Source organism: Hippocampus zosterae, chromosome 8 (assembly GCF_025434085.1).
Source record: "Hippocampus zosterae strain Florida chromosome 8, ASM2543408v3, whole genome shotgun sequence".
Classification (NCBI taxonomy): domain Eukaryota; kingdom Metazoa; phylum Chordata; class Actinopteri; order Syngnathiformes; family Syngnathidae; genus Hippocampus; species Hippocampus zosterae.
In genome coordinates, this window is record NC_067458.1 from 25,255,583 (window position 1) to 25,273,844 (window position 18,262).

An 18,262-nucleotide genomic window follows, 5' to 3' on the forward strand; every position below is an offset into this window, starting at 1 on the left:
AGGGGCAACTGAGGAGAAGAATGTTTCCTGAATTCCACGATCATCTCTACAGTCTTGAGCGTGTTCAGCCCGAGGTTGTGTCGGCCGCACCAGAGCTCCAGCTGCTCCACTTGTTGGCGGTACGCAGACTCGTCGCCGTCTTTGATGAGACCGATGACCGTGGTGTCGTCTGCGAACTTTATGAGTTTGACAGCTAGATCTGTTGAGGTGCAGTCGTTTGTGTAGAGACAGAAGAGCAGTGGCGAGAGGACACATCCCTGTGGGGCTCCAGTGCTGGTGGTGCGTATTTATCTTTTAAAAAATGTGCAAAGCAAACTTTGTAGATATGTTTAAAAACTATTGGAATGAATTTCACACGTTGCCAATTAAGCGTGCAGTGAGCGTACAGATCAATCATTTGCAATAGTAACTTCTGACACAACAAGCGAAAGCAGTCATTGTTTGTGCTGGCCGAGTGGAATAAGTAGCAAGAGCGTTCGACGTAAAAGTGGTTCCCGCATCCCCAAATTTGCAACCGTGCTACAAAATGCCAGCCTCTCTACGGTAATCACTAGCCGGTGCCACCTGCATTAAAAAAAACAACCACTTGTGTTATTTGGACCGCGACCGCTTGGCCAGTTCAATCTTTGAAGGACTTGGACATGGCGGACATGATCACATGTCCTCGGGCATGACATTATAGTACGTGCTCAGTAGAATTTTAAGGCGGGGTCACTTTCTCTCCGAAGCAACAGGAATGCCCGCTCTGCTATGTGTTCTACGGGTGTGGCTGGCAGACGACACACACATAGTTAGTTGATCCTCAGCCGCCACCCCCCCCCCCCAACTTACTTGCATAGCATCTGAGCATGAAGGGGAGGACGTTCGATTCGTTTGCATTCAAACAACTTCATTTGCACAGAGTTGGATAAACGTCCTTGCGTTCTATTGCGTCACACTCCACACACACACACACACACACACACACACATACTCGCACACAATCAGTCATGAGGACCAGCTGCTCACTCCATTCCAAGGTCTCTCTCCGGTGCCGTGTGACCTTGTCGCGAGCCAGCAGAAATGCTCTCCCAATGTGAAGCAACCGACATCTCTTGGGTGCTGAAAACCACGCCGGGAAGTCAGTGAATTTTGTGATACTTTGTCGCCCCCGCGTGGCCAAACAGCGTCACATCCCACACGCCCGCCCCCTACCCGAACGCTCTTTTGTCTTCTCAACCCAGAAAATCTTGCTACAAAGGTCAAGGAACTGCACGCGCACACGAATCCCGCCGTGTGCGCGTTAAAAGCAGCGGTCGGAAGGAAATGTGCGACGCGCCCGCCTGGAGGATTTTTGGTCCACTTTTCGAGGAAGAAGCAGCACAAAGGAGATCGTTGTTGCCTGGAGATTGCTCGCCACTGGTGCAGTCGCCCTTTTTCAGACTCGGAGCATAGCGCGACCGGGGGAGGGCGGGTTTAAGCCCCCACCCCCACATCGCGCCACAACCCCGCCCCCCCTTCTTCCCAGATTTCTGCGACCCCCTTCGGTCCAGTCTCCTGCTGACGACACGGCGGCAACATTACAGTATTCCTCCGCGTGTGTAAATGTAACCCCCCCCACCCCCCACAGCGCATCAAAGCGGCATTGAACCGGCGATGGGAGGGAGCTCGGATGCAGTTTTGCACTTGAAGACCCCCAGAACTGGCTTCGAACGAGACCTGTTGTGGCGCGCACGGATGACCTCGCAGCAGATGTTTAGGTGAAATTCTCTCCCTTCCACGCAGATCCGGCTGGCCCAGATCCGCTCCACGTGGATGGATCCCACCGTGGGGGGTGCACGCGCGGAACACAAAGCCCGCGCTGGACCGAGCAGCCCGTTCCTCTGAGGGAGATCCCCCCCCCCCCCCTGCGTTCTGAAACAACCTCTGCACCCGGACTTGGCTTCGGGACCCCTCGCGGAGGACACGAGGACAACTGCGATGTGATTCGCGTTCACGCCACAGACCTGCTTTTTTTGGGGGGTGGGGGTGGGAGGGGATCTTTTTGTTGTTGTTGCTGCTTTTGCTACGGTCCGGATTGATCTGCGACGTGAGCCCCTTTTGTGTCCGACGGGGCTCGAAGAGAGAGAGAGGCGGGGTTGGGGGTTGGGGGGTGGGCCGTCGCCAGCCAGCTGCTCCGCGGGGCCCGGGCGGCGATGGCGGCCGGTCGCCCGCAGCCGCCCGAGAACGGCTTCGCGCCGCTCGATCAGCCGGCGCCCAGGCTGCTGCCGCACGTCGACGCCTCGGTTCTGCCGTCCCTGGGGGGGTTCGGCAGGCACCAGAAGCAGCTCGTGGTCCTGACCTGGATCCCGGCATTGTTCATCGGCTTTAGCCAGTTCTCGGATTATTTCCTCCTGGCGCAGCCCGACGGCACATGTTTGCAACCTTGGGCGAACGGCAGCCGGTGGACCGCGGCGCCCGACCTGCTCGGCGGCACCGACGACGTGCCGGCGCTTCGGCCGCAGGTCAACGGCACCGGGGCTGAAGACGGCGACGCCGACGGCGGCGGCGGTGGCGCTCTGCCGTGCGCCTGCGAGGAGAGGACACTGGAGCTGCGCACGGGACTTAGCCAGAATGTGGTTACCAAGGTAACGAGAGAGCACCCACACCGGCCCCCGAATATTCGCCCGGGGGGGGGGGGAAGGAAAAAAAATAATTTCTGTCGACCGAGGCGAAAGTAGCATCCGATACAAATACAAACGGCGCTCACCCACTGACCTCAATCCGAGCTGGAGAGTGTGTGCGCACGCCCCCCCCCCCCTGATAAAATGTACTCATTTGCATATTGCGAGAGTATGATTTTTTTCCCGCAATATTTTGCTTGTCAGATGGCGCGAGATACACCCGCAATGAGACTTGCGAATGACTTGAGCGACTGCAGTGATTTGCTTCCAATTGATGCAAAGCCGATCAAAGGTCATCCCCAGTCGGCCAAACAAGGTCAAGTTCAGCAGAGCAAAATAACCTCAAACCGCCGAAACTTTCCTGGCACCAAAACGGGTGCGATCATCGCCCGCGGCATAAAACCCATGGAAAATACAAACAAATCGTCCCCAAGTCTCGGCCTTTGACTTACTCCCCTTTTGCGTCTCTGTAGCCGCTTGGCGCTGCCGGCCTTCGTAATATGTTTTCAATGGTGCTGTCATTGGATTTGACGTGAAACGCTTCCGCCGCTGGAATCGATTGTCCCTTTTGAAACGGGTGCTTGTTGTACTCTAAACCTGAAAAGTGTCCTCTCGGATTTTTATTTTTATCTCTCCGATTTTGTTTTTTTTTGTTTTGTGTGTGTTGACAGTGGAACTTGGTGTGCGACTCGGCCTGGAAGGTCCATATCGCCAAATTTTCATTGCTCGTGGGCTCAATATTTGGCTACCTCGTGATGGGCGTGATGGCCGACTGGTATGTTCCTTTCTTGTCCGTTGCTTTTCTTCCCCCCCCCCCTCTCTCTTTTTTTAAAAAATATGAATATTGGTTAAAAGACAAGAATTATGAAACATGTAGTCAGAGGAATACATCAAATTTCTTCTTGAATTGTCAAGAATTTGGTTTGAAAGCCCCCCCTCTCAAAAAAATAGGTGTGTCACAAATGGGGGGGGGGGGAAATTGCTGTTTCATTTGCTTTTGATTCCATAGTTCATCCCTGCGTTAGATTTGATTCCAGCGGAAAGTCAACTGGCCCTTAGTGTCAAAAACGCTGCGCTCTGGCCTGGTCTGCACCCAGAGCGCCAGCTGAGCTGCCTCGTGGGTGGGGGACAGGGTGGGGGGGACACATTGTGTCTTGGATCAGTAACTATGGAAACCATGCAAAGAAATAGCTTCACTTGACCTACTGACCAGCCCCCCCCCCCCCCCCCCCCCTAAACTAGGAAGTCCACATAGCCTGGAGCAAACAATACAACCCGCATTTGCCTCGTTGCCGGGCAATTAGCTTGCGTTGGCGGTCGCTGGCCGTTTTTTGGACACTTTGTCTCGACTTAGTTTTTCTTCTTCTCTCTGCCTTCCAAGGTTCGGTCGACACCCGGTGTTGATTCTCTCTGTGCTCTTCATGCTGGTGTTTGGTTTGAGTGTTGCCTTCTCTGTAAATGTCACCATGTTCAGCACCTTGCGCTTCTTTGAGGGTTTCTGCTTGGCGGGCCTCGCTCTCTCTCTCTACGTGCTCAGTAAGTACACGCCTTTGACACCTGTCTGCTTTTCGGCTTTTCCGCGGGTGTTTTTTTTTTTTTTTTTTTTTTTTTTTTTTTTTTGCCTGACTTCTGTCTCGCCTGCATGCTTTCAATCCCACGGTGTCAGCGCTTGTCTCTTACGTGCTCTGTGATTGACCGGCACTGCGACGTGCAGTGAGGAGAGGCCAGGGAAGTAAAGCCTCACCTCCATCGCAAAAAAAAGTCAAACCAGTAACGATTAGATGAAAATATTTTACATTTTATTCTTATGCTCTGTTTCATTTTTGAATCCAATCATTTCATAGTCCAAATGTTGAATTTTTGGAATTTCCTGTTCAACTGCATGGACATGATGTGAAGTGAGGCAGCGGGCAGTCTGCCTCACTCAAGAAGAAAGTCCATCACTAAAAAAAACACAAATAGTACAAAATACGAAAAGCCGTTTGCGCAATTAGTACAGAGTCATTCGCGTCATTGCAGCCCAACGGTTTTCTCTCCCTCATTTGACAACCTCATTCCATTCTTTCCCCCAACACCAAATCCTAATTTGAAATCTATTTTCACTGAAATCTTCCTTCTGCAGCCCCTCCCTCGGATTCATTGCCTTCTCATTTTCCCCGCTCAACCGTGTTATTATTAGCACACGCGCACGCTCGCTTATTTTCCGGAGCTTCCTTTCAAAGCTTTCATCATTTGGCGGCATTTGGCGGCATGCGGCCCACAATGAAGTCTCATCGGCCCAAATATGCCCATGCGGTCAGAGCTGCTCCCTAGTGGTTAAATCCTGTATTAAATCGTTACCCCTCTACGCATCTCTGGGGAAGAGGAGGAGTAATCGTGGGGGGATGGGGTGAGACATCTAAGTGTTAAGAACAGGCAGCGAGAGCGAGGCGATACCAGGATGAGCCCATACGCAGGGTGTAAGGGGCGGGTAGGGGGGGCGCTGACATAATCAGCACAAGCGCGACCATTCTGCTTCTCAGAACAAAAGCTCTGTGCCATTGTTGTGCGGGTTGAGTGTGTTCGCGTGGGCGCAATGTCCCGATCGAGCTGGCGGCAGTTGAAACCACCCTGGGGACTTCGGATTTTCTTTTTTTCGTTACAGTATGTGCACAAAGTTGCCCCCCCCCCTCCTCAGACGAGCAGCAAACGTCTTGCAAGACGACGTGCTAACCAAGATGCCAAAACGGCAGCCATGTTGGTAGGGGCCAAGCTCCCATCAAAGGCAATACGTGGACATTGAAATGAAGTCGTAACATTTCTCAACCGGTTTTCTTGATGTTGACTTTTTCCTCAATGCCAAAATGTGTTCCAGCAAGACGGAACATGAGAAGAAAAACACATTTTCTTTTGTCATTCCCATTTCCCTTGTTGTAATTGCAAGCGGATCGGTTTCCTTGACGTACATACACACGGAATAAAGTGTATTATAAAGCTAGGAGGGGCAATAGCATGCTATTGCCCCTCCTAGCTTAACATTGCCATAGACAAGCACCTAAATAAATGCAGCTACCCCTCTTCATATTTTTTTTAGCTGTTGACCAAAGATTTATTTAATTTTTTTTCCCTGCTCTCTTCATTTTAGGGGTTGAACTTTGCTTGCCGGCCTGGCGTTTCTCCATGACCATGGTGGCCAGTTTCCTGATGGTCGGAGGGCAGCTACTGATGCCCGGGGTGGCCGCTTTGTGCCGCAATTGGCCGGACCGAGATGACTGGCAGGTCCTGCAGATTGTAATCATCAGTCCTTTCGTGTTGATGCTGCCCTACGTGTGGTGAGTTCACCGAAACTCTTCCTCGGGACAACGCACACGGTCGCAGAGGGCGATCTTGTCGCGTTGGCAAAAGGTGACCTTTGACCTCATTGTATGTTTTGCACATATTTGCGATTGCAGGATTTTTCCCGAATCGTTCCGCTGGCTGTTGACCACCCAGCACTACAGACGCTCAAAAGCGATGATGCTGCGCATCGCAAGAAGGAACCACGTTGACATGGCGACCGAAGCCAGCGGAGTTCTTTCAGGTAGAAAAATATCTCCATTTTTTTTCGTCTTGCGTCTTTCTTTGGAATGGCATTGACAAAAATCCCCAAACTTTCAAGCAGAAACACAGCCGTGATGGCATCCTGCTGTTTGTATTTCAAGTCGCGACACGACGATAGTCTGGCGAAAGCGTCTCAAGTCGCCCGTGTGTCATGTTTCCCAGCAGAGCTGGAGCAGGAGCTGCACAAGAAACCCCAGCGGACCTGCGTGGTGAAGATGATGAGCACCAGGAACCTGTGGAAAAACATCGTGGTGCTGTGCGTCAACTCGTAAGTGTCTTTTCACCCTCACTTCTGATCTGCTTTGCCGATCGTGGAACGACAGAATCCACATTTTGAATGTGCCTCTTTTCAGGTTGACGGGCTACGGGATACACCACTGCTTCGCTCGAAGTATGATGGATCCGGAAGCCCAGCCCACCGCTTTGTGCCACGCGGACTACTACGCCATGGCCGGCATCGCCGTGGCGACGTGCATGGCACTGTGCCCCATGGTCGGGCTGATGGGCCGACGCGGAGGCCTCCTGACCTTCATGATCATCACGGCCCTCGCCTCGCTCCTGCAGCTGGGCTTGCTCAATTGTCAGTTGCTTATTATGGGATGGCGCTTGTGTCACAGCTGCCAAGTAGGATTTTTTTTTGTGTGTGTGGGGCGGGGTTTCACCAATAGTTTCTTTTCTGCCCCCACATGCCACCCACCACGGATGCCATCCAGTGATTGGAAAGTACAGCCTTCGTTATGACACAGGTACGATGCAACTTGGTCACATGGGACGATTGTGCTTTTTTTTTTTCTTAGCGGCCTTTTCGTTCTTTTTGGAGCAGTTCTGCGGGACAGTCTGAAGAGGAAATTCTCTGTGGCCTTCTCCATCATTGGCATGTTCTCGTCTCACGCTGTCAGCACCCTCAGCATTTTCTTTTGCGCTGAAATCACACCGACGGTCATCAGGTAACGCTCGGCCGTCGTGAGGACACGATCACGGGATCGGCGAGGGCGGGGCGGGGCGGGGCCCCCTTCTTACTGCCGCGGTTCAGAGTCATTCATTCATTCATCTTCCGAACCGCCTGATCCTCACTAGGGTCGCGGGGGGTGCTGGAGCCTATCCCAGCTGTCTTCGGGTGGTAGGCGGGGGACACCCTGAATCGGTTGCCAGCCAATCGCAGGGCACACAGAAACGAACAACCATTCGCACTCACACTCACAACTAGGGACAATTTAGAGCGTCCAATCAGCCTGCCGCGCGTGTTTTTGGAATGTGGGAGGAAACCGGAGCACCCGGAGAAAAGCCACGCAGGCCCGGGGAGAACATGCAAACTCCACACAGGGAGGCCGGAGCTGGAATCGAACCCGGTACCTCTGCACTGTGAAGCCGACGTGCTAGTGAGTCACGCATTTGGAATTGAAATGAATGAGCGGTACAAATTCACTGCACCTCGTGCACAATATACAGAAATGAAAACGGGTCAAATATTTTTTACATGTGTCAATGCGATATGAATATTTTGCTTCGCTCATTTAGGCGCATGGCAGAATTCAAAAATTAGGCCAGTGCTACCTTTCTCACCAAATGACCCCACGGTGTCAGGATGGGGAAACAACACTCTCATTCCGGACGTGGGGACACCTCAGGGATGCGTCCTAAGTCCCCTCCTCTACTCTCGCTAGACCTTTGCAAAGTACAACAACAGAACAATGGACATCCAGTCAATTGTTCAGCCCTAACTGACAACCGAAGCCATTTGTGCCTTTCGTAAATATTCGGGTGTTAGGAATCAGGTTTATCCCCCTACGTTTTAAATGATGCGCTCTTTATTTACCGTAAGTCAAATGTTGTTCGTTGCCTGAGCTACGACCATTTTCAAATTAGATGGCGTGCACGTGTTTAGTAAATGCTCTTTGCCGTGGATCAGGGGTGGAGGTCTGGGTCTGGTCTTGGCCAGCGCCGGCTTCGGCATGCTGACGGCGCCCATCATGGAGTTGCACAACCAGAAAGGCTACTTCCTGCATCACGTGATCTTCGCTTGCTGCACGCTGCTGTGCATCATCTGCCTGCTGCTGCTCCCCGAGCCTCGCGGCCAGCCGCTGCCCGAGACCCTGGCCGACGGAGAGACGTTCACCCGCCAAACCTTGCTCCATCCGGGCGAGCAGCACCTTCTTCTAGCCAAGAGCGACGGGGACTACTCGCGCGTCCACGACACCCCGCTTCACCTGTCCGCCACGGGCGGCGCTACCGTAGCGGCGGCCACCGCTCTGGCGGCGGTACCCGCCTCCTACTCCTTGGCGACCGGCGGCGAGGTGATTGGCAACCACGCCATGGCCAATGGCGTTTGAGCACGATTGCACTGACTTCCTCGGCGATGAGCAGGACTGGAAGGCCATTTTGAACTTGGGATTCGACCACTTTTGTTAGGAACCAGATGATGTCGATCAAGGTAAATTTGTCACTTGTCGTAAAAATTGTCAGTCAAGACTTGCCAAAATATTTGACATGTCTTATATTTTTCGAAAGTCTCCCGCGGTGCACTGCTCTCGACTCTGTTCTTTGAGGCTTTTTTTTTCCCAGGTCAGAGGAGCTGATTAGGGCAAATGAAGCTTCAAATTGTTATTTTGCACTACAAATAGTGACGGGAAAATGAAGCTTCAAAGTTGCTTCGGGAACCAGTTGCATTTTTTGACTCCTAAACTTTTAGAAATGTGCTATCAGCTCGAGATTGAACAGAGAGCGCCACCCGGAGGAGTCAAAAAATATAACAACAAATTTCAAGCTCCGTTTTCCAATCACTAACTGCAAGTCGAGAGACACAATCAAGCACCTGTGGTTTTCAGCCAACACCTTGCCAAGATAGGGATCGGCTCAACCGCCATCACTGTTTTGCATGAACGGGCGCAAAGTCCTACGTGTTATTTTTCTTAACGGTGGCACTTTATCCTCCGAGCCCGAGTCAGTGTAGACGCTGATTTGAAAAGTAAGCATGACAGTTGGTTGGTGAAGGTGTATGATGGTTGCATGAGCAACCGGAGACCTTGGCGCACACCCATTAGAGACTGCAGCCAATGCGAAAAAGACGGGAGCGTTGAATGGACTTTGAAGTTTTCTTTGAGTAAGTCTGATGATGCGTCTCAACACTTGAAATGGCTTTATCCGTTTTTTTCTAATATTTTGTCATGCTGCCCAATTTCACTTGCAAATGTCCTGTTCCATGTCTCACGCTGTGTCCCCTTGTACCGTGGTAACAATGTAGTCCTGCTCCTATGAGAAACTAGCCCAAAAAAGCACAATGACAAAAAAAAACAAGGCAAGTTATGATTAGAATAGAGCAGTTTTCCTAAAACAGGGTTGGCTGTTGTTAGAATACTTTAGTGTTCATGTTCCATTCAAGAATGATGTGTGGTTCACCTAACGGTTATTATCGTCGAAGCACCTTATATAGTGACATGGAAATATTTGGTCTCACTACTACAGACAGAATTGTAGGATCCAACATCTTCCTTGTACTTCTTTAGCATGTATTGTATTTTGGAAAGACAACACACAACCCAGCCACCAAAACTGCTTTTTAAGTCTTATTTTTTAATGATGCATTTCTACCAAAAGCCATAGGCTTACATGTTTTGATAATAAAATCACCTAATTTATTGTGTCAATAAAAAAAACAAACAAACACTGGACGTCATCATGTGTGGTGGATGTCAGTGCAACACGTGAGATGGGAGAACAACCTGCGGTTCCGGTCTGGGGACATACAAAACAAGCGCGGTGAAAAAAAAAAAATCAAAATTTCTCCGGGTGAAGCTCAAGCTCCTTTTTGATTCGGTTTTCCACCAGCAGAGAGAGGCTGGAGTTGGTCATTGGAAGGCTGTAACTAACAAAGACTTGCTTTTTGGTCTTCTTTGCTGCAAAACCAGACAGAAACACACAATTAGTACAATATTTTCTTTCCACATTCTATTTAACACATTTGCGTCGTCCAAACATCAAAGTGGAAACTAATGTTGCTAAATCTTCCTATGTGACTTCAGCTGAAAAAGGATCATCACTCGTGATCCGGATTCAGACCTGAACTATTTATTGATTAGTTTGACACAATCGTGTAGCATACCATCACATAGATTTCATTTCAGTGTGAAAACAAACATTTTCGGGAATAATGCGCTGATAACTATCACACCTTTGTATGAAATAAAAGAAGAATCCAGTTAATACCTAATCTCTGTGCCAAAGACGTTGGAGCCGTATCTGAAGGGTCCCCCATCACTAACGTAGATAATGGCATGGAGTCCTGCGCAAAAGACAAGACGGGGTTCAACTGTAGTGGAATAACATTTCATGTCAAAATGTTTTCACTTCACGTTTCATTTTCATTCATTCATTCATCTTCCGAGCCGCTTGATCCTCACTAGGGTCGCGGGGGGTGCTGGAGCCTATCCCAGCTGTCACCGGGCAGTAGGCGGGGGACACCCTGAATCGGTCGCCAGCCAATCGCAGGGCACACAGAAACGAACAACCATTCGCACTCGCACTCACACCTAGGGACAATTTTAAGAGCGTCCAATCAGCCTGCCATGCATATTTTTGGAATGTGGGAGGAAACCGGAGCACCCGGAGAAAACCCACGCAAGCCCGGGGAGAACATGCAAACCCCACACAGGGAGGCCGGAGCTGGAATCGAACCCGGTACCTCTGCACTGTGAAGCCCACGTGCTAACCACTGGACTACCGGGCCGCCTGTTTCATTTTCACCTGGATAAAAAAAAAATTTCAAATGCACAATGTAGAATTTAACAGAGGGATACGATAGTGGTGTTGAGCAGAAAGTTTAGGTCTGAACTTATTCATTTCGTTTGAGTAGGCAAATAGGGTGAACAAGGGAGCAATCCCAAAAAAAGAGGGTGGGGGGGGGGCTTTGTGTGGTCACAAAGGAAGACATGAGATCGGATCACTTCATCGTTGGCACCTTCGTGATCACTTGCATTACATTCAAAGAGGAAAACACATTTCGCGTGACGACACTTTCTGACGAGCTTTTTCTTCCCCTAGAGAAGCAAGTGATGCCAAGTCATTGGTTGGCACGTGTTGACGATGCGCTTTGGACTCACGTATTTGCTGCTCATTGAAACCGCCAAGTTGGACAGAAGCGGACTCGAGCCAACCCAGATGAAAAAGGCGCCGCTGAGCTTCATGACGTGAAAGTGAACCGTCTGCTCCATAAATCGCTCCGAAAAGTTGTGAACCGAAATAGGATCCCACAAGTCCCCGTTTTGGGCTCCACTCATTGTTGCGTGTGTGTGCGCTACTTTGGGTTGACAAGTAGAAGCGAGCCAGCTGGTCACCACCAACAACAACAACAGCAACTTCCGGGTTAGGACGACGTCACCAGGCCAAAGCAATCGAACGAGTGAATGCCGGTTCGCCGCCTCAGCTTTTGGTTGTGGAATCGGTTGACGTACATCATCGCCATCTACTGGACAATCGATGTACTGGTACAGCAAAACGGCTTTGTTTTAATACAAATTTGAGTTCAAATGTGATTTATTGAAAGTGGGTGCGATGTAAGAACCTTTAAGATGCCTCACCTACTACCTGCTCCCGTTTTAGAGCTTGCCGCACTCAGAACCACCAAGCTTCTCCTCTGAGGTTGTTTCCTGGCACACATTCCGAACCACGTGTCAACTTAATCCATTTCCCCTCACTGGGGATTGTTGTTTGCGGTCGAAGGCTTCTCTCTTGTTTAGCTGAGAGAGGGACTCCCAACAAACAGCATCCAAACAGTCGAATCTTCTCAGAAGGCTGGCAGGTAAAGGACAAACGCACAAAGTGCATTTCAGTCTTTTTAAAGAAAGGAGATGGCCGATCTGAATAAATAATATTGTGTTGTCATGCCTTGCAGGACAGTGAGCGTGGGTTGCGCTGCAAAGGTTCTTCTTTAAGGAGGGGGGGGGGGCAGAGGAAAATGAACCGCTACACTATGCTTAAACAGCTGGGGGATGGCACCTATGGGAGTGTCATCCTGGGCAAGAGCAATGAGACTGGCGAGCTGGTTGCCATCAAGAGGTGAGTGCAGCTTTATGGACCTTTTGGAAGATGTCAAAAGGTCAGAGAGTATAGTTTTAAGAGGGGGGTACAAGGGGGGCAGAGTGACACATATTGGCTCATCCTCAGGCTTACATTCTTAAACTGAATGACGTAAAGTGTCAGCTCAGGATCACTTACGGCAACTTTTCATATGATTGTTTGCATTGTTGATGAGTGTTGGTGTTTTGAAACACTTCTGATACTCAATTCGAATGAATATCAAGTTTTATAAAGGATCGTCGGAGATAGGCACTCAGAAATAACGACAAGACGAGCTACCAACAATAGGCACTTTGTTGGTCCCACACAGAAATGATAATACAGTTCAAACAAGTTGTATGAAGCTAAAGAACTCTTACCGTGTGCCAGTAGGGTGGAGAGCCAACACCCTCAGCAGAGTGAGCCTCAATACGAGCTAGGCGTTTGTACGGTAACCCATAGCGGACTCTGCTGAGGAGCATCGCTCCCCTCCTTTTATAATCAAGTGGCATTGATCTCAATTAAGTTTTGACAATTCAAACAAAGCAGACTATGAAGTCGTCAAGGCAGGCTAAATAGTTTATCTCTGAAGTCGTCAAAGCAGGCTCCAGAGTCCATCTCTGAAATTGCTTAGGCAAGCAAGTCACCAAGTCATGCAATCATCTCAAAGCAGTTTTTTCACTGAGAAGAAATACATTGATTAAAGAAAACATCACCAAATATCTTAATATACCAGTTGGAAACACAGGTTAGCGTTTGCCAACAGCCCGCCCGCATTTATTGGTGATGATGACGCAATGCAAGTGCGCCGGTCCAGCAGGAAATGGGACAGGACGAAGACCGGCTCACATCTTATTTTGGCCAGACAACAAATATGTTCTATTCACAAACCCAGGGAAACCCATTCGAAATGTGTTGGCGAGCCATCGGAAGTACTTTTTTTTTAGTTGCGTATGCAATGCTGCGTTCCTAACAATAACGCTGACACACAAAAAAAATGTCATTTTCAGGATGAAAAGGAAGTTTTATTCTTGGGAAGAGTGCATGAATCTGAGGGAGTTGAAGGTGAGAATTTGAGTTGTTTGGAATACTCTGTCATTAGGTCGGGGGTGGAGGGGGTGGGCAATTGCGGCCCTCCATCTATTTTTCAGCGAGATGACATTTGACTTGGGCCACAAAGGCGAGTTAAGAAAGTTGAATGCAGGCCCCTCCATGTTAATTTTTTTGTTTTGTTTTGTTACCGATGACTCTTGTTTTGTCTGTGCAGTCGCTGAAGAAACTAAACCACCCCAATGTAATAAAACTGAAAGAGGTGATAAGGGAAAACGACCATCTCTTCTTTGTCTTCGAGTACATGAGAAAAAACCTGTACCAGCTCATGAATGAGAGGTAAACACGACTCCGGTTCGGTTTCTCGTGGCTTTGTGTCATTTTCAACTTAAAGCAACATTACCTGGGGATGGCGTCAACGTTTCGTTCATTCATTTTATTTTTTTTTATCTTCCAGGAACTATGCAATGTTCTCCGAACACGATATCAGGAAGATGATGTTTCAAATGTTGTCCGGCTTAGCTTTTATGCACAAACACGGTAAGAAAGTCATGCTTGGAACACCAATGACGTCCCAACACGTCGGCTAGGAGCTAAGTTGGAGAGTAACCCAAGAAGCTGTAGCGCTCTCCTCTGCGCCATCTTGAATCTGTGACCTTGTGTACTTCCATCATGCCCAAAACATGGCATGTTAAGTTTAATTAAGACAAGAAAATGTTTCAAAAAGCCTGCTTGTAATTGTAAATGACAGTATATACAATGTTACACTGTTCGGTATATGTACCCAAAAAAAGCGTATGGAAGAGTTTCCAATGACACGTTTGTTTGCAGGGTATTTCCACCGTGACATGAAACCGGAGAACTTGCTGTGCATTGGTCCGGAATTGGTTAAGATAGCAGATTTTGGGCTCGCCAGAGAAATCCGCTCTCAACCGCCATACACTGATTACGTGTCCACCAGATGGTGACACACACACACACACATTCCTGCACACCATATGAAATGGGGCTTTGTTGAGAGCCAAACAGTAAAACGCGTTGTGAGTACGACTTGTTGGTCGAACAGGTACCGAGCTCCCGAAATCCTGCTCAAGTTCACCTCGTACAGCTCACCCATCGACATCTGGGCGGTGGGCTGCATCATGGCGGAGCTGTACACACTGCGCCCCTTGTTTCCTGGCAACAGCGAGGTGGATGAGATCTTCAAGATCTGTCAAGTGCTGGGAACCTTGAAGAAGGTGAGCCGGCAGACGAGAAGTATTTCCCTGTCCGGCTGTTCAACGTAAACATTTGTTTTTCTTTGGGTTCTTCATGTCTCCTCTAACGTGTCAGGCGGATTGGCCCGAGGGCCATAATTTAGCCAGCTCGATGAACTTCCGCTTTCCGAAATGCGTCCCCACCTGCCTCAGCTCTCTGATTCCCAATGCCAGCGATGAAGCCATCACACTGATGAAAGACATGCTGCAGTGGGATCCCAAGAAAAGGCCCAATGCCGCTCAGGTGCACCGGCGTGCTCCTCCAACGCCAAACGGGGGGCGGGGGAAACAACATCATTTCCTCAACGCGGTCTTTGCTTTTTGCACTTTTTTCCAGGCCCTGCGGTATCCTTACTTTTACGTGGGTCAGTCGCTTGGCGTCCCCCTGAATTACTCCAAGCAGCACAAGTTTCAGTTCCAGGATGCCAAAGGAGTCACAGAAGAAAAAGCGATGTGGAAGGCAAGCAAGTTGTCTCAGGAGCCCAAAAAGACCCAAGCGGAGTCGCAGAGCAGCGGCCAAGCGCTCCAGCAGCCCCTTCAGCCCATCCAACCGTCCCCGCAGACCGCCGACACGCAACAGCAAGCTTGTCCCGACTCGCCCCCGTCGGAAGAACAGCAGGAACCTCTCAGCCTCGTTAAAAACCGCCAGCCGATAGCCGTATGTATCACTCGGGTCCACATCACCCGGGGCGAAATCGAACCCCGCGCTCCTATTTTTTCCCTTCCTGTTCAATAAAAGCCGACCAAGCCGGCGAGCACGGGGCCAGGGAACGGCGTGACCAGAGCGAGGGCCGGACGAAGGCGATGGGGTCAAACGGCAATCAAATCAGTCGACAGCTGGGATGCCGCCGACGAGGCGGACGTCGGAGTTTCCATCTCCAAAAAACCCACCATCAACTCTTTGGGGGATGACGCCCTTGACGTCTCCGGCGCTTGGTGAGTAGGAAAGGCCATAGGGCTGATTTCAAATCATTCATTTTCATTCATTCATCATCCGAGCCGCTTGATCCTCACTAGTGTCGCGGGGGGTGCTGGAGCCTATCCCAGCTGTCTCCGGGCAGTAGGCGGGGGACACCCTGAATCGGTTGCCAGCCAATCGCAGGGCACACAGAGACGGACAACCATCCACGCTCACACTCACACCTAGGGACAATTTAGAGTGTTCAATCAGCCTGCCATGCATGTTTTTGGGAATGTGGGAGGAAACCGGAGTACCCGGAGAAAACCCACGCAGGCCCGGGAAGAACATGCAAACTCCACACAGGGAGGCCGGAGCTGGAATCGAGCCCGGTACCTCTGCACTGTGAAGCCGACGTGCTAACCACTGGACTACCGGGCCGCAAATCATGTACGGCGTATTACAACTTTTATACGGGGGTGTGGGGGAGGGGGGAACAATAGTGAACCGATCTCACAAAGACCATTTGGGCTCAAATCCAGATCGTCTCACCTGCTGGTAGCCAACAAGAATGCCGTCGTCGATCGCTACTACTGTCACGACAAACAAGCAAAAGTAATCCTCACTCCTATATTTTTTTTTCATCGCTGCGTATACGGGTTTTTGTTGCTTTGTAAGGGGAATCGTAATCGTTTATAAGGGCGGCTATTAGCCGAGGTTGACGGGTATGTGGATATGCCTTGCAAGTGAATACATTAGGGTATGATGATGATGAATGAATGAGTGACGAAAATGTCAAAAATAATTCGCTCTAACTTCTACCGTGACAGGAAATATCGTTCGGAATCTATCCGAACCTAACCAAAAAGTCGTATAGAAATGACGTTGTAACGCCACCATCTAGCGGCCGCTCGGGTGAACTACATGAGAGTCGATACGTAAACAATAAAAATTCCGCTTCGTCGGCGGCAACGCGGCAAGGAGCGACGGTCGTCCCAGCACAAAGACGTCGCAACAGTTCCGAAAGCTAAAATCCATCTTTTGTCAATAGTGTTCCAGTGGCAAAAACCTGGATCCTGGGAAAACCAGCAGGCAGCAACGGGCTGGACACAAGTGACTCGGCAATCTTGTCTGCCAAGCAACACTACCTGCGGCAGTCCCGATATCTACCGGGTGAGAATGCGCCGTCGAGTCTTGACGGGTGCCTTATCGCCTTTAACAGAGAGCCGCTACGTGGTTCAGCTTGTTTAGCTCATTCGCTCCCAAAGACGGTTTTAGACGTCTTTTTAGACTTGGTGTAGAATTGACTGGTACTGAATTAAATTTCATGAAGGTGGCCCTCAAATGAAAAAGTTTGGACACCCACTGCCTTAGACCCTTTGGGAAGGACCTTGAGCCCCGGTGAGTTGACCCTGAGCTTTTTTTGTGCTTTCAAGGTATAGATCCGAAAAGAAGATCTTCAACAGGGAATCGGCCGGTCTGCAAAAGCTTGTTGGACATCTTGGGCTTAGCTCAAAGACAAGAACTGGAGCTCCCCGTTCTTAAAGGTCAGCTCTGGCACGGAGGTCATCGACGGCAACGACCACATGCCTTTTTATTTATTTATTTAGGGCCGGGGGGGCCAGGGCGGGGCTTTCCTCAGACATTAGATTTTTGTCTCGCTTGTCTTCAACAGACTCCTTCATGTCCAGGACAAATATTTCACCTCTTGAGAAGTCCGAAGCCAAAGACACCAAGCAGATGAGTCCACTGGCGCAGATTGGGGGCCCCTCCGCTGGTATGTGCCGTCGTTCGGTTTTTTTGCATTTTAAATCGACATCGTGCTGCTTGGAGATATCAAAGATGGTCCCAAAATATTGTTGATGAGCTAAACCGATTTTTTTTTTTAATCCTTGGATGTTTAGTTGATCTGTCAACCCCTGCTGATCTCCGGATGGACTCCAAAGTCAAACTGTCCAAGAGCACCATCTTCTCCACCAAAGGTACAGTAAAAAGCAAGCAACAGGAAAGAAATTGAAAGAGCGTCATTCTGACTCGTGACATCTGCGACCATTCAGACAACCAACTCGACCACGATGACTTCCGCGCTCCTCCAATCCCTTGTCCCTGTCCCAGCGCCAGCTTCTCCGGAACCAACACCTTCTCCAGAAACGCAAACATCCCGCCGGTTCACGGCCGGGTGGACTGGACCGCCAAATACGGAGGCAACCGATAAAACACCCGAGCGGCGTGAACGGGGGGGGGGGGGGGGGGGGGGCGCGTGCTGCGTTCTTCTCATCACAAAGTTGTTAAGACGCCGATGACCCAAAGGCACACCCGCGCGCGACCCCTCCCGAAGAAAAGCGGACTTGAAAATGCATGGATGGAAGCAATGAATCAGCGGCGGCGGCATGCTCGTCGGCTGGTTAGCACGTCGGCCTCACGGTGCAGAGGTGCAGGGTTCGATTCCGGCTAGGTTCTTCCGTTCCACACCCCCCCACCCCCCACACATGCCCTGCGCTAGTTTCCTCCCACATTCCAGGAACATGCACGCACGGCAGGTTCACAAGAACACTCGAAATTGTCCCACGGTGTGATTGTGAGAGCGAATGGTCGCTTGTCTATGTGTGCCCTGCGATGGGCTGGCAGCCCGTGGAGGGTGTCCCCCCCCCCCCTACTACCCAAAGACGATTGCGAGCGGCGCCATCACGGCCGCGACCCTCCCGAGGAGAAGCCATCCATCCATCCATCCATCATCTACCGCTTATCCGGGGCCGGGTCGCGGGGGCAACAGCTTTAGCAGGGAA

At 50.3% G+C, this 18,262-nt stretch overlaps 3 protein-coding genes across 5 annotated transcripts; 2 read left to right on the top strand and 1 right to left on the bottom strand.

Annotated features, from left to right (window-relative positions):
- The first annotated feature begins 967 nt into the window (after window positions 1-967).
- Window positions 968-9,884, top strand: LOC127605792 (solute carrier family 22 member 23). 2 transcript variants are annotated; one of them, XM_052073581.1, is made up of 10 exons: window positions 968-2,606; window positions 3,314-3,417; window positions 4,024-4,178; window positions 5,767-5,953; window positions 6,074-6,201; window positions 6,384-6,489; window positions 6,575-6,801; window positions 6,935-6,967; window positions 7,045-7,168; window positions 8,131-9,884. In XM_052073581.1, the coding sequence occupies exons 1-10, from the start codon at window positions 2,175-2,177 to the stop codon at window positions 8,549-8,551; spliced, it is 1,917 nt and encodes a 638-aa protein (XP_051929541.1). In that variant the 5' UTR covers window positions 968-2,174; the 3' UTR covers window positions 8,552-9,884. The 2 variants fall into 2 exon arrangements, with proteins under 2 accessions (XP_051929541.1, XP_051929542.1); XM_052073582.1 differs by having other exon boundaries at window positions 972-2,606; window positions 6,387-6,489.
- On the bottom strand, window positions 9,772-11,509 carry psmg4 (proteasome (prosome, macropain) assembly chaperone 4). The gene is made up of 3 exons (XM_052073647.1): window positions 11,318-11,509; window positions 10,425-10,500; window positions 9,772-10,114 (listed from the first exon to the last, which is right to left on the bottom strand). Exons 1-3 carry the CDS (start codon window positions 11,492-11,494, stop codon window positions 9,993-9,995), a joined length of 375 nt encoding a protein of 124 aa, XP_051929607.1. The 5' UTR covers window positions 11,495-11,509; the 3' UTR covers window positions 9,772-9,992.
- A 48-nt stretch (window positions 11,510-11,557) lies between these two features.
- On the top strand, window positions 11,558-17,710 carry LOC127605789 (serine/threonine-protein kinase MAK-like). 2 transcript variants are annotated; one of them, XM_052073573.1, is made up of 16 exons: window positions 11,558-11,701; window positions 11,817-12,015; window positions 12,109-12,272; window positions 13,283-13,337; window positions 13,540-13,661; window positions 13,780-13,862; window positions 14,154-14,286; window positions 14,389-14,560; window positions 14,655-14,822; window positions 14,916-15,236; window positions 15,318-15,514; window positions 16,528-16,649; window positions 16,913-17,023; window positions 17,152-17,253; window positions 17,381-17,458; window positions 17,534-17,710. In XM_052073573.1, the coding sequence occupies exons 3-16, from the start codon at window positions 12,172-12,174 to the stop codon at window positions 17,689-17,691; spliced, it is 1,923 nt and encodes a 640-aa protein (XP_051929533.1). In that variant the 5' UTR covers window positions 11,558-11,701; window positions 11,817-12,015; window positions 12,109-12,171; the 3' UTR covers window positions 17,692-17,710. The 2 variants fall into 2 exon arrangements, with proteins under 2 accessions (XP_051929533.1, XP_051929534.1); XM_052073574.1 differs by having other exon boundaries at window positions 11,628-12,015; window positions 16,919-17,023.
- Window positions 17,711-18,262: the final 552 nt, after the last annotated feature.